The 12623-nt window shown below is 41.3% G+C and overlaps 1 protein-coding gene and 1 long non-coding RNA gene across 2 annotated transcripts; both read right to left on the reverse strand.

Moving 5' to 3' along the window:
• Positions 1-4041: 4041 nt before the first annotated feature.
• LOC123733361 (uncharacterized) lies at positions 4042-5971 on the reverse strand. Its single transcript, XR_006763743.1, has 3 exons — positions 5656-5971; positions 5050-5096; positions 4042-4565 (listed from the first exon to the last, which is right to left on the reverse strand). It is a non-coding gene; the product is annotated as an uncharacterized lncRNA (long non-coding RNA).
• Positions 5972-10476: 4505 nt separating this feature from the next.
• LOC123733360 (NLR family CARD domain-containing protein 3-like) lies at positions 10477-12240 on the reverse strand (the record flags this gene model as incomplete). Its single annotated transcript, XM_045712777.1, has 1 exon — positions 10477-12240. A coding segment is annotated over one exon (1764 nt), but the record flags the coding sequence as incomplete, so codon positions are not given.
• Positions 12241-12623: the final 383 nt, after the last annotated feature.

The following is a 12623-nucleotide window of genomic DNA, read 5'->3' on the forward strand; positions in this document are numbered from 1 at the left end:
TAACCCTGCATCACAACACTCTGTTGCTATAGTGACCCTGCATTACAACACTCTGTTGCTATAGTGACCCTGCATCACAACACTCTGTTGCTATAGTTACCCTGCATTACAACACTCTGTTGCTACAGTGACCCTGCATGACAACACTCTGTTGCTATAGTAACCCTGCATCACAACACTCTGTTGCTATAGTGACCCTGCATTACAACACTCTGTTGTTATAGTGACCCTGCATTACAACACTCTGTTGCTATAGTGACCCTGCAACAACACTCTGTTGCTATAGTGACCCTGCATTACAACACTCTGTTGTTATAGTGACCCTGCATTACAACACTCTGTTGCTATAGTGACCCTGCAACAACACTCTGTTGCTATAGTGACCCTGCATTACAACACTATGTTGCTATAGTGACCCTGCATCACAACACTCTGTTGCTATAGTGACCCTGCATCACAACACTCTGTTGCTATAGTGACCCTGCATCACAACACTCTGTTGTTATAGTGACCCTGCATCAACACTCTGTTGCTATAGTGACCCTGCATTACAACACTCTGTGGCTATAGTGACCCTGCATCACAACACACTGTTGCTATAGTAACCCTGCATTACAACACTCTGTTGTACATATTTAACCTCTATGGGCTAGGTGGGACGCTTGCCTACTCAACAGCCAGTGTAATCCCGTGGCGCGATATTCAAATACCTTAGAAATGCTTTTACTTCAATTTCTCAAACATATGACTATTTTACACCATTTTAAAGACAAGACTCTCGTTAATCTAACCACACTGTCCGATTTCAAAAAGGCTTTACAACGAAAGCAAAACATTAGATTATGTCAGCAGAGTACCCAGCCAGAAATAATCAAACACCCATTTTTCAAGCTAGCATGTCACAAAAACCAAAACCACAGCTAAATGCAGCACTAACCTTTGATGATCTTCATCAGATGACACTCCTAGGACATTATGTTATACAATACATGCATGTTTTGTTCAATCAAGTTCATATTTATATCAAAAAACAGCTTTTTACATTAGCATGTGACTAGCATGTGACTAGCATTCCCACCGAACATTTCCGGTGAATTTACTAAATTACTAACGATAAACGTTCACAAAAAACATAACAATTATTTTAAGAATTATAGATACAGAACTCCTTTATGCAATCGCTATGTCCGATTTTAAAATAGCTTTTCGGTGAAAGCACATTTTGCAATATTCTGAGTAGATAGCTCGGTCATCACAGGCTAGCTATTTTGACACCCACCAAGTGTGGTACTCACCAAACTCAGAATTACTATTCGAAAAATTGGATTACCTTTGCTGTTCTTCGTCAGAATGCACTCCCAGGACTTCTACTTCAATAACAAATGTTGGTTTGGTTCCAAATAATCCATAGTTATATCCAAATAGCGGCGTTTTGTTCGTGCGTTCAAGACACTATCCGAAGGGTAAAGAAGGGTGATGCGCCCGACGCGTTTCGTGACAAAAAAATTCAAAATATTCCAATACCGTACTTCGAAGCATGTCAAACACTGTTTAAAATCAATTTTTATGCGATTTTTCTCGTAAAAAAGCGATAATATTTCGACCGGGAAACCCTGTTTTCGTTCAAAGACGAAAAAATAAAAACATGGACTCTTCTCGTGCACGCGCCCCAGTCTCATTGTTCTCAGATCGACCACTATCCAAATGCGCTACTGTTTTTCAGCCAGGGCCTGCAAAGTCACCATTCATCATTCTGGCGTCTTCTGAGAGCCTATGGGAGCGTTAGAAAATGTCACGTTATGCCAGAGATCCCCTGTTTTGGTTAGAGATGATCAAGAAGGCCAGGAAATAGTCAGAGAGAGCGCTTCCTGTTTGGAATCTTCTCAGGTTTTGGCCTGCCAAATGAGTTCTGTTATACTCACATACACCATTCAAACAGTTTTAGAAACGTTAGGGTGTTTTCTATCCAAATCAAACAATTATATGCATATTCTAGTTACTGGGCAGGAGTAGTAACCAGATTAAATCGGGTACGTTTTTTATCCGGCCGTGCAAATACTGCCCCCTATCCCCAACAGGTTAATTGTTTTGTATTTAATTTCATATTTATTTCATGTAACCAGTCGCAGGTTAACGTCAACCTGACAGAGACAATGTAAAATCAAAAACTAAATAGTTTTCACAATTAACATGCTGTTTATTTTTTCAAGTATGTTTTATTATGCAAAGTACAATATATCCTTGTATACTTGTACAACTATGGAGCAAATGTCCATATATAATTATACAATTAGTATTCACCATAAAAGATGTACAACAAATTATCACATTGGTATTGTAACAGTGTTATTGTAAGAGGTCCTAGGTCAAGGTCCTCACAATTATAGGAAGACGCGCATGTGTGTGTGTGTGTGTCCTGCGTGTGTGTGTGTCCTGTGTGTGTGTGTTTGTGTTTGTCCAGTGTGTGTGTGCTTGTGTTTGTCCAGTGTGTGTGTGTGTGTGTCCAGTGTGTGTGTGTCCTGTGTGTGTGTGTGTGTGTGTCCTGTGTGTGTGTGTGTTTGTGTTTGTCCAGTGTGTGTGTGCTTGTGTTTGTCCAGGTGTGTGTGTGTGTGTGTGTGTGTGTGTGTTTGTCCAGTGTGTGTGTTTGTCCAGTGTGTGTGTTTGTCCAGTGTGTGTGTGTGAGTCAGGGGAGTCCAGGTGTGGTGAAGTCCAGTGTGTGTGTGTGAGTCCAGTGTGTGTGTGTGAGTCCAGTGTATGTGTGTGTGTGTTTGTCTAGTGTGTGCGTGTGTGTTTGTCTAGTGTGTGTGTCCAGTGTGTCTGTGTGTGTATCCAGTGTGTGTGTGTGTCCAGTGTGTGTGTGTGTGTTTGTTCAATGTGTGTTTGTCCGGTGTGTGTGTGCGTTTGTCCAGTGTGTGTGTGTGTGTTTGACCAGTGTGTGTGTGTCCACTGTGTGTGTGTGTGTGTCCAGTGTGTGTGTGTGTGTGTGTGTCTTTGTCCAGTATGTGTGTGTGTGTCCAGTGTGTGTATGTGTGTGTGTGTGTTTTTATTTGTCCAGTGTGTATGTGTGTGTGTCCAGTGTGTGTGTTTGACCAGTGTGTCTGTGTGTCCAGTGTGTGTGTGTGTCCAGTGTGTGTATGTGTGTGTGTGTGTGTGTGTGTCTTTGTCCAGTGTGTGTGTGTCCAGTCTGTCTGTGTGTGTGTGTGTGTCTTTGTCAAAAGGGGGGAAGTGTGTGTGTGTGTGTGTGTGTGTTTGTCCAGTGTGTGTGTGTGTGTGTTTTTGTTTGTCCAGTGTGAGTGTGTGTTTGTCCAGTGTGTGTGTTGTGTGTGTGTTTGTCCAGTGTGTGTGTGTGTTTGACCAGTGTGTGTGTTTGTGTGTGTCTTTGTCTGGTGTGTGTGTGTGTCCAGTCTGTGTGTGTGTCCAGTGTGTGTGTGTGTGTGTGTGTGTGTCCAGTGTGTGTGTGTCTCCAGTGTGTGTGTGTCTCCAGTGTGTGTGTGTGTCCAGTGTGTGTGTGTGTGTGTGTGTGTTTGACCAGTGTGTGTGTGTGTGCGCAGTGTGTGTGTGAGTCCAGTGTGTGTGTGTGAGTCCAGTGTGTGTGTGTGTGTCCAGTGTGTGTGTGTGTGTGTCCAGTGTGTGTGTGTGTGTGTTTGACCAGTGTGTGTGTGTGTGTGTGTGTGTGTGTGTGTGTGTGTGTGTGTGTGTGTGTGTGTGTGTGTGTGTGTGTGTGTGTGTCTTTGTCCAGTGTGTGTGTGTGTCCAGTCTGTGTGTGTGTCCAGTCTGTGTGTGTGTCCAGTGTGTATGTGTGTGTGTGTCCAGTGTGTGTGTGTGTGTGTGTGTGTGTCCAGTGTGTGTGTGTGTGTGTGTGTGTGTCTTTGTCCAGTGTGTGTGTCTTTGTCCAGTGTGTGTGTCTTTGTCCAGTGTGTGTGTGTGTCCAGTCTGTGTGTGCGTCCAGTGTGTGTGTGTGTGTGTGTGTGTGTGTGTGTGTGTGTGTGTGTGTGTGTGTGTGTGTGTGTGTGTGTGTGTGTGTGTGTGTGTGTGTGTGTGTCCAGTTATTATTTCAGGGACACTGAGGAGTCATCGTAATCAACCCCAAACCCTGGATAGAGGGGCTCAGTGAATGTGGTGGTGAGTCAGTGTGTCAGAGGAGGCTCTATAGAAGGACAGAGTGCCGGCTGGCCAGTCCAGATACACTCCTACTCTGTGGGAGCTGGAGGAGGGGACGTCTATGGTAGTGGAATTATTATTGTGCCTGGCAGAGTAACTGTTATCAGAGCAGAACAGACTCCAGGACTTGTCATTGGATCCAAGACCACAGTCAATAACCTCTCCTCTCCTGTTGATTCCTTTATATGTCACTCCTATATCAGCCCCTCTCCCACTCCACTCTACCTCCCAGTAACAGCGCCCAGTCAGACGCTCTCTACACAGCAATTGTCCACAGCCCTCAAATCTCTCTGGGTGATCAGGATACGGCTGCTTCTCTCTCCTCCATGTCACCTTTCTGTTCTCCTCAGACAGAGAGAGGAGACAGTCTACAGTGTTTAGGTCCAGTGTGAGATCACAGACATCTGATGGATGAAACCAGACACAATATTAGAAATCATCATCATTCACATTAGAATGTTAACTCACTTTTCACTAATTCATTTAATGTAAATGTTTCTAGGTTTCAAAAGGAGAAGTTAAGGTAACTTGAGACTTGTTGAATGATCATATGTTATACTGTATGGTAATATAAAACACACTTATTCCCATTAATTACACACACACACACACACACACACACACACACACACACACACACACACACACACACACACACACACACACACACACACACACGTCTTATGTAACACGAACACGCCACACACACAGACACACACATTGTCAAATCAACTCTTTGTAAACTTTGGTGTCCCTGATTTCTGCTTCTGTAGAACTACAGCTGATATTTAATATGACCAAGTCAGTAATGATGGTGGTCTTTGACTTTGACTTAACTTGAATTAAGACTTATTCTTAGTCATATTCTTCACAACAGTCAACACTCACATTTTCTAAGCCCAGGTTTCATTGTGTTCTCTCCACCATGTTCCACACTGTAGCAGTAAGCAGAAGAACAGACAGTCATTGAGTGATACACCTGAACTCACACACACACACACACACACACACACACACACACACACACACACACACACACACACAGGACACAGACACTGGACAAACACTCACGCACTCACACAAACACACTGGACACACACAAACTGGACACACACAGTCAGCATATAACTTCAAGCGAATGTGTGTGGGTGTCCTTTGTGTGTGTGTCCAGTGTGTATGTCAAGTGTGTGTGTGTGTGTGTGTGTGTGTGTGTGTGTGTGTGTGTGTGAGAGACACACACACATATATACTGGCCTGATAACATAAACACGTCTGATATGAACACAGGACGCACACACTGGGCACACACACACACTGGGCACACACACACACTGGGCACACACACACACACACACACACACACACACACACACACACACACACACACACAGTCAGCATATAACTTTGTCCAAGTGGTGGTAAGAATGTTTGTCTTAAATAGCCTGATAAGTCAAACATGTCTGATATGAACATTGACATAAACCCTCTACATACTTGAGTTTCCCCAGTCTGCAGTGTGGATCTTCCAGTCTAGCAGAGAGCAGTTTGACTCCTGAGTCTCCTGGGTGATTGTAGCTCAGGTCCAGCTCTCTCAGGTGTGAGGGGTTTGACCTCAGAGCTGAGACCAGAGAAGCACAGCCTTCCTCTGTGACTAGACAGCCTGACAGCCTGCAAAGAGTCAAATCATATTAAAATCACACTGCTATTCTTTGGTAGTGAAAATAGTTGCAGTTTATTTTTTCAACATATTCAGATACATCAGTGTCCTGAAACCTTCCATATTTTACATTTACATTATAGTCATTTAGCAGACGCTCTTATCCAGAGCAACTTATAGTGGTGAATGCATACATTTCATTTCATGCATGTCTTTTTTTTTGTACTGGCCCCCCATGGGAATCAAACCCACAACCCTGGCATTGCAAACACCATGCTCTACCAACTGAGCCACAGGGAAATTAATGTACAGCAAAGGTAATCCAATGTTTCTTACAGTAAATCTGAGTTTGGTGAGGGCCAAACTTGGTGGGTGTCAAATTAGCTAGCCGTGATGGCCGGGCTATCTACTCAGAATATTGCAAAATGTGCTATCGCCGAAAAGCTATTTTAAAATCTAACACCGCGATTGCATAAAGGAGTTCTGTATCTATAATTCTTAAAATAATTGTTATGTATTTTGTGAACGTTAATCGTGAGTAATTAAGTAAATTCACCGGATGTTTGTGGTGTGTATGCTAGTTGCTAGTTCTGAACATCACATGCTAATGTAAAAAGCTGGTTTTTGATATAAATATGAACTTCATTGAACAAAACATGCATGTATTGTATAACATAATGTCCTTGGAGTGTCATCTGATGAAGATCATCAAAGGTTAGTGCTGCATTTAGCTGTGTTTTTGGTTTTTGTGACATATATGCTTGCTTGAAAAATGGCTGTGTGGTTATTTCTGACTACGTACTCTCCTAACATAATCTAATGTTTTGCTTTCACTGTAAAGCCTTTTTGAAATCGGACAGTGTGGTTAGATTAACGAGAGTCTTATCTTTCAAATGGTGTAAAATAGTCCTATGTTTGAGAACTTTGAATTATGACATTTTGTGGTTTTAAATTTGGCGCTCTGATGTGTCACTGGCTGTTGAATAGTGCGGGACGATTTCGTCCCACCTACCCTAGAGAGGTTAAAACTTGTTGACTATAGACGTTCCGCCAGCGGAACAGCAGGGCGCGAAATACAAAACATCAAAAATCTAATAATGTCAATTTCTCAAACATACGACTATTTTACACCATTTTAAAGATACACTTCTCCTTAATGTAACCACATTGTCCGATTTCAAAAAGGCTTTACAGCAAAAGGAAAACATTAGATTATGTTAGAAGAATACATAGACAAAAATAACCACACAGCCATTTTCCAAGCAAGTATATGTGTCACAAAAACCCAAAACAGAACTAAATGAAGCACTAACCTTTGACGATCTTCATCAGATGACACTCCTAGGACATCATGTTACACAATACATGTATGTTTTGTTCGATAAAGTTCATATTTATATCCAAAAACAGCATTTTACATTGGCGCGTGATGTTCAGAAAATGTATTCCCACCAAAGCTTCCAGTGAATGAGCACATCAATTTACAAAAGTACTCAACATAAACGTTGACAAAATAAATAACAATTATTTAAAGAATTATAGATACTCTACTCCTTGATGCAAGCGCTGTGTCAGATTTTAAAATAGCTTTACGGAGAAAGCACATTTTTCAATATTCTGAGTACATAGCTTGCCATCACAGCAAGCAATACAGACACCCGCCAACTTCGGGGTCAACTAAACTCAGTATTAGTATTATAAATATTCTCTTACCTTTGCTGATCTTCGTCAGAATGCACTCCCAGGACTGCTACTTCCACAATAAATGTTATTTTTGTTCGAAATAATCCATATTTATGTCCAAATACCTCCGTTTTGTTCGTGCGTTCAGATCACTATCCAAAGGCATAACGCGCGAGCGCGTAATTCCAGACATGAAAAGTCAAAATGTTCCATTACCGTTCGTAGAAACATGTCAAACATTGTCTACAATCAATCTTTAGGGTATTTTTTACGTAAAAATGCGATAATATTCCAACCGGACAATAGCGTATTCATTCCAGGAGAAAAAGAAAGAATGGCGCGCTCACATGATCGCGCATCACCAAGCCCTTTGTCCATAGGCAGTCCACTCATTGACTGAGCTACTATTCTCTGCCCAGTACCAGGAGAGGGATGAAAAAACATTCTGAAGGCTGTTGACAGCCAATGGAAGCCTTTGGAAGTGCAACGTGACCCCACAGACACTGTAGTTTCGATAAGGATTCAAAAGAAGAACTACAATTCTCAGATTTTCCACTTCCTGGTTGGATTTTTCTCAGGTTTTTGCCTGCCATATGAGTTCTGTTATACTCACAGACATCATTCAAACAGTTTTAGAAATTTCAGAGTGTTTTCTATCCAAATCTACTAATAATATGCATATTCTATGTTCTCGGCACCAGTAGTAGGCAGTTTAATTTGGGTATGTTTGTCATCTGGCCGTGCAAATACTGCCCCCTATAGCGAAGAGGTTAATACAATATAAGAGAATATGTCAAAATTATTACAACTTTTTCAAATGGGAGAACAAGATACATAAAGCACTTACATTTCTAAATGGTGAAACAGATATGTATGAAAATACCCTCAAATAAAAGGTGACGTTATATACTGTCACCTCATATGAAACATTTGATCTGAAATCCAAAATGTTGGAGTATAGAGAAACATGTAAACTGTAAGCTTCGCTGTCCAAACACATGGTGTGGACAATGTGTGTCTGGTAAACACATGTGGATCTGGTGAACAGTTATCACTGCTTGACCAACTACAGGAATACTGACCTCAGAGTCTCCAGTTTACAGTGGGGATTCCCCAGTCCAGCAGAGAGCAGCTTCACTCCTGAATCCTTCAGGTCATTGTTACTCAGGTCCAGCTCTCTCAGGTGTGAGGGGTTTGACCTCAGAGCTGAGACCAGAGAAGCACAGCCTTCCTCTGTGACGAGACAGACTGACAGCCTGCAAAGAGTCAAATCATATTAAAATCACACTGCTATTCTTTGGTGGTGAAAATAGTGGCAGTATATTTTTTCAACATATTCAGATATATCAATGTCCTGAAACCTGCCATATATATTCATAAATGAATGATTGTATCATTATTATAACTGATCATAATATTACTTGTATAGTACGAATATTTGAGTAGACTGACCAGACCAGTTTAAAAGCAGTATCAGTCAAAAGACAGACAGTGAGGTATCAGATTTAGATTGTATTGAGTATACAGTCCACACCATATCTATTTTTAAAATGAAGCTAACATTTTAAATGTGGCTCTATTCTCCAACATTTTGGATTTCAGATCAAATGTTTCATATGAGGTGACAGTATATAATGTCACCTTTTATTTGAGGGTATTTTAATACATATCTGTTTCACCGTTTAGAAATGAAAGCACTTTATGTATCTAGTCCCCCTATTTGAAGAAGTCAAAAGTATTCTGACCAATTCACTTATAGTGTATTAAAGGAGTCAAAAGTTTAGTATTTGGTCCCATATTCTTTGAACACAATGACTACATGGTCCCGTGTGGCTCAGTTGGTAGAGCATGGTGTTTGCAATGCCAGGGCTGTGGGTTCGATTCCCATGGGGGACCAGTACGAAGAAAAAAAAAGAAAAAAGAAAATATGTATGAAATGTATTAATTCACTACTGTAAGTTGCTCTGGATAAGAGTGTTTGCTAAATGACTAAAATATGTAAATGTACATCAAGCCTGTGACTGCCATGAATGAATCATGAATAATAATGAGTGAGGGAGTTAGAGTCTACAACAAAACATGCTAACCTCTCACCATTACCAATAACAGAGGCTACAACAAAACATGCTAACCTCTCACCATTACCAATAACAGAGGCTACAACAAAACATGCTAACCTCTCACCATTACCAATAACAGAGGCTACAGCAAAACATACTAACCTCTCACCATGATCAATAACAGAGGATACAACAAAACATGCTAACCTATCACCAATAACAGAGACTACAACAAAACATGCTAACCTCTCACCATTAACCTCAAATAAAAGGTGACATTCTGTACTGTCACCTAATGTGAAACAATCTATTGCAAATCCAAAATGCTGTTGCATAGCACCACATTTAATACTGTAAGCTTTACTGTACAAACACATATGGTGTGGACTATGTGTGCCTGGTAAACACATGTGGATCTGGTGAACAGTTATCACTTGTTGACCAACTACAGGAATACTGACCTCAGAGTCTCCAGTTTACAGTGGAGATTCCCCAGTCCAGCAGAGAGCAGCTTCACTCCTGAACCCTTCAGGTCATTGTTACTCAGGTCCAGCTCTCTCAGGTGTGAGGAGTTTGACCTCAGAGCTGAGACCAGAGAAGCACAGCCTTCCTCTGTGACTCCACAGCCTGACAACCTGACAAACAGATCATCATGACTTCACAAACACACTGTTAATTTAACAAGTAGTGTAGAAGGACAATGGCAGATGCATTTGGTTTATTCATTCAAACAGCATATAGATTCATCTTCCGTCTCCTAGAATTGTATGGTCATATTGTTATACTAATGAGAAAATCAACGCATTTATTCAACATGTTTTTCAATATAATATTATATACATATTATAATACATATTTTTCTCTAAACTGAGAATTTCTTCCTGATGATTAGTTCTTATATGTCATTTTATGTACTCACAGAGCAGCTCTGGAGGCTTTGACCACTGGCAGCAGCCTCAGAAGACCTTCCTCTGATCTCAAATATTTCTTCAGGTCAAACACATCCAGCTCCTTTTCTGAAGTCAGCAACACAAAGACCAGAGCTGACCACTGTGCAGGTAACAGTTTAGCTTCTGGGAGACTTCCTGATCTCAGGTATCTTTGGACCTCCTGCACTAGAGAATGGTCATTCAGTTCATTCAGACAGTGGAACAGATTGATGCACTTCTCTGGAGAGGGATTCTCCCTGATCTTCTCCTTGATGTACTCGACGGTTTCTTCATGGCTCTGTGAGCTGCTTCTTGTCTTTGTCAGTAGACCTCGTAAGTGCTTATGATTGGACTCCAGTGAGAGGCCCAGAAGGAAGCGGAGGAAAAGGTCCAGGTTTCCCGTCTGACTTTGTAAGGCTTTATCCACAGCACTCTTGTAGACAGTAACTTCAGTCTTGTCTCTTAACAGTGAAGAAAAGATACTGGACTTTTTTTGCAGTTTGGCCATTAGATTCTCATTGTTGTTGATGAATGAGAGGAACACATACACAGCAGCCAGAAACTCCTGAATGCTCAGATGCACGAAGCAGTACACCTTGTCCTGGTACAGCCCACGTTCCTCTTTGAAGAGCTGTGTGCACAATCCTGAGTACACTGAGGCTTCATTGACATCAATGCCAGCCCCTTTCAGGTCTTTTTTGTAGAAAATCAGATTGCCTTTCACAAGCTGTTGAAAAGCCAGTTTTCCCAGTGACAGAATGCTCTCTTTATTCCAGTGTGGACCTGTCTCTTCTTTCCCAAGATACTTTTCATTCTTCTGTTTGGAATGAAACACCACAAGGTGTGTGTACATCTCAGTCAGAGTCTTGGGCATCTCTTCTCTCTTATGTTTCAGCATGTGTTCGAGGACTGTTGCAGAAATCCAACAGAAGACTGGAATGTGGCACATGATGTGGAGGCTCCTTGATGTCTTTATGTGTGAGATGATTCTGTTGGCCAGGTCCTCATCACTGAATCTCTTCCTGAAGTACTCCTCCTTCTGTGGGTCATTGAACCCTCGTACCTCTGTCACCTGGTCAACACACTCTGAAGGGATCTTACTGGCTGCTGCAGGTCGGGCAGTTATCCAGATGAGAGCAGAGGGAAGCAGATTTCCCTTGATGAGATTTGTCAGCAGAACATCCACTGAGGTTGACTTTGTGACATCACAAACGATCTTGTTCTTCTGGAAGTCGAGGGGCAGTCGGCACTCATCCAGACCATCAAAGATGAACAGAACTTTGTACTTGTTGTAGTTGGAGATTCTTGATTGTTTGGATTCCATTGAGAAGTGATTAAGAAGTTCAATCAAAGTGTTTTTGTCCGCTTTCATCAAATTCAGCTCCCGAAAAGGGAATGAAAATACAAATTGGACATCCTGATTTGCTTTTCCTTCAGCCCAGTCCAGAATGAACTTCTGCACAGAGACTGTTTTTCCAATGCCAGCGACTCCCTTTGTCAGCACAGTTCTGATACGTTTGTCTTGTCCAGTTAAGGGTTTGAAGATGTCGTTACATTTGATTGCAGTCTCTGGTCTTGCTTGTTTCATGGTTGTTGTCTCAATCTGTCTCAGCTCATGTTCTTTATTGACCTCTCCTGTTCCACCCTCTGTGATGTAGAGCTCTGTGTAGATCTTATTGAGAAGTGTTGGGTTTCCTTGTTTAGCGATCCCCTCAAATACACATTGAAACTTCTTCTTTAGATTACATTTGAGTTCACGTTGGCAAATCACAGCAAGCTCATCTGAATCTAGAAATAACACAGAGGATATTAATATTACGTCTGTTTTAATGCCTACAGTATTGTAGGACTGTTTGAAAGTTTTAAAAGTTAATAATTTCTTCTCTCAACTGACTCTATAAATGTGATAATGTTTTCATAATGCATTACAGACTGGTGTGACTGATTATATTATTATTGGTATTATTGATGGTATTATTAATGTTCTCTCTCTAAATTAATCACCACAACACATCACTGCTGCTACTTGATGAGGTCACTAGGTGTTGTGTTAAGGCTGCTACAATATCATTGAGTTACATAGCTACTTTCGCTGTACTTTAGCTACAGCTTTTAAATGTTATAAAACAGCAT

Source organism: Salmo salar, unplaced genomic scaffold (assembly GCF_905237065.1).
Source record: "Salmo salar unplaced genomic scaffold, Ssal_v3.1, whole genome shotgun sequence".
In the NCBI taxonomy this organism is placed as follows: Eukaryota; Metazoa; Chordata; class Actinopteri; order Salmoniformes; family Salmonidae; genus Salmo; species Salmo salar.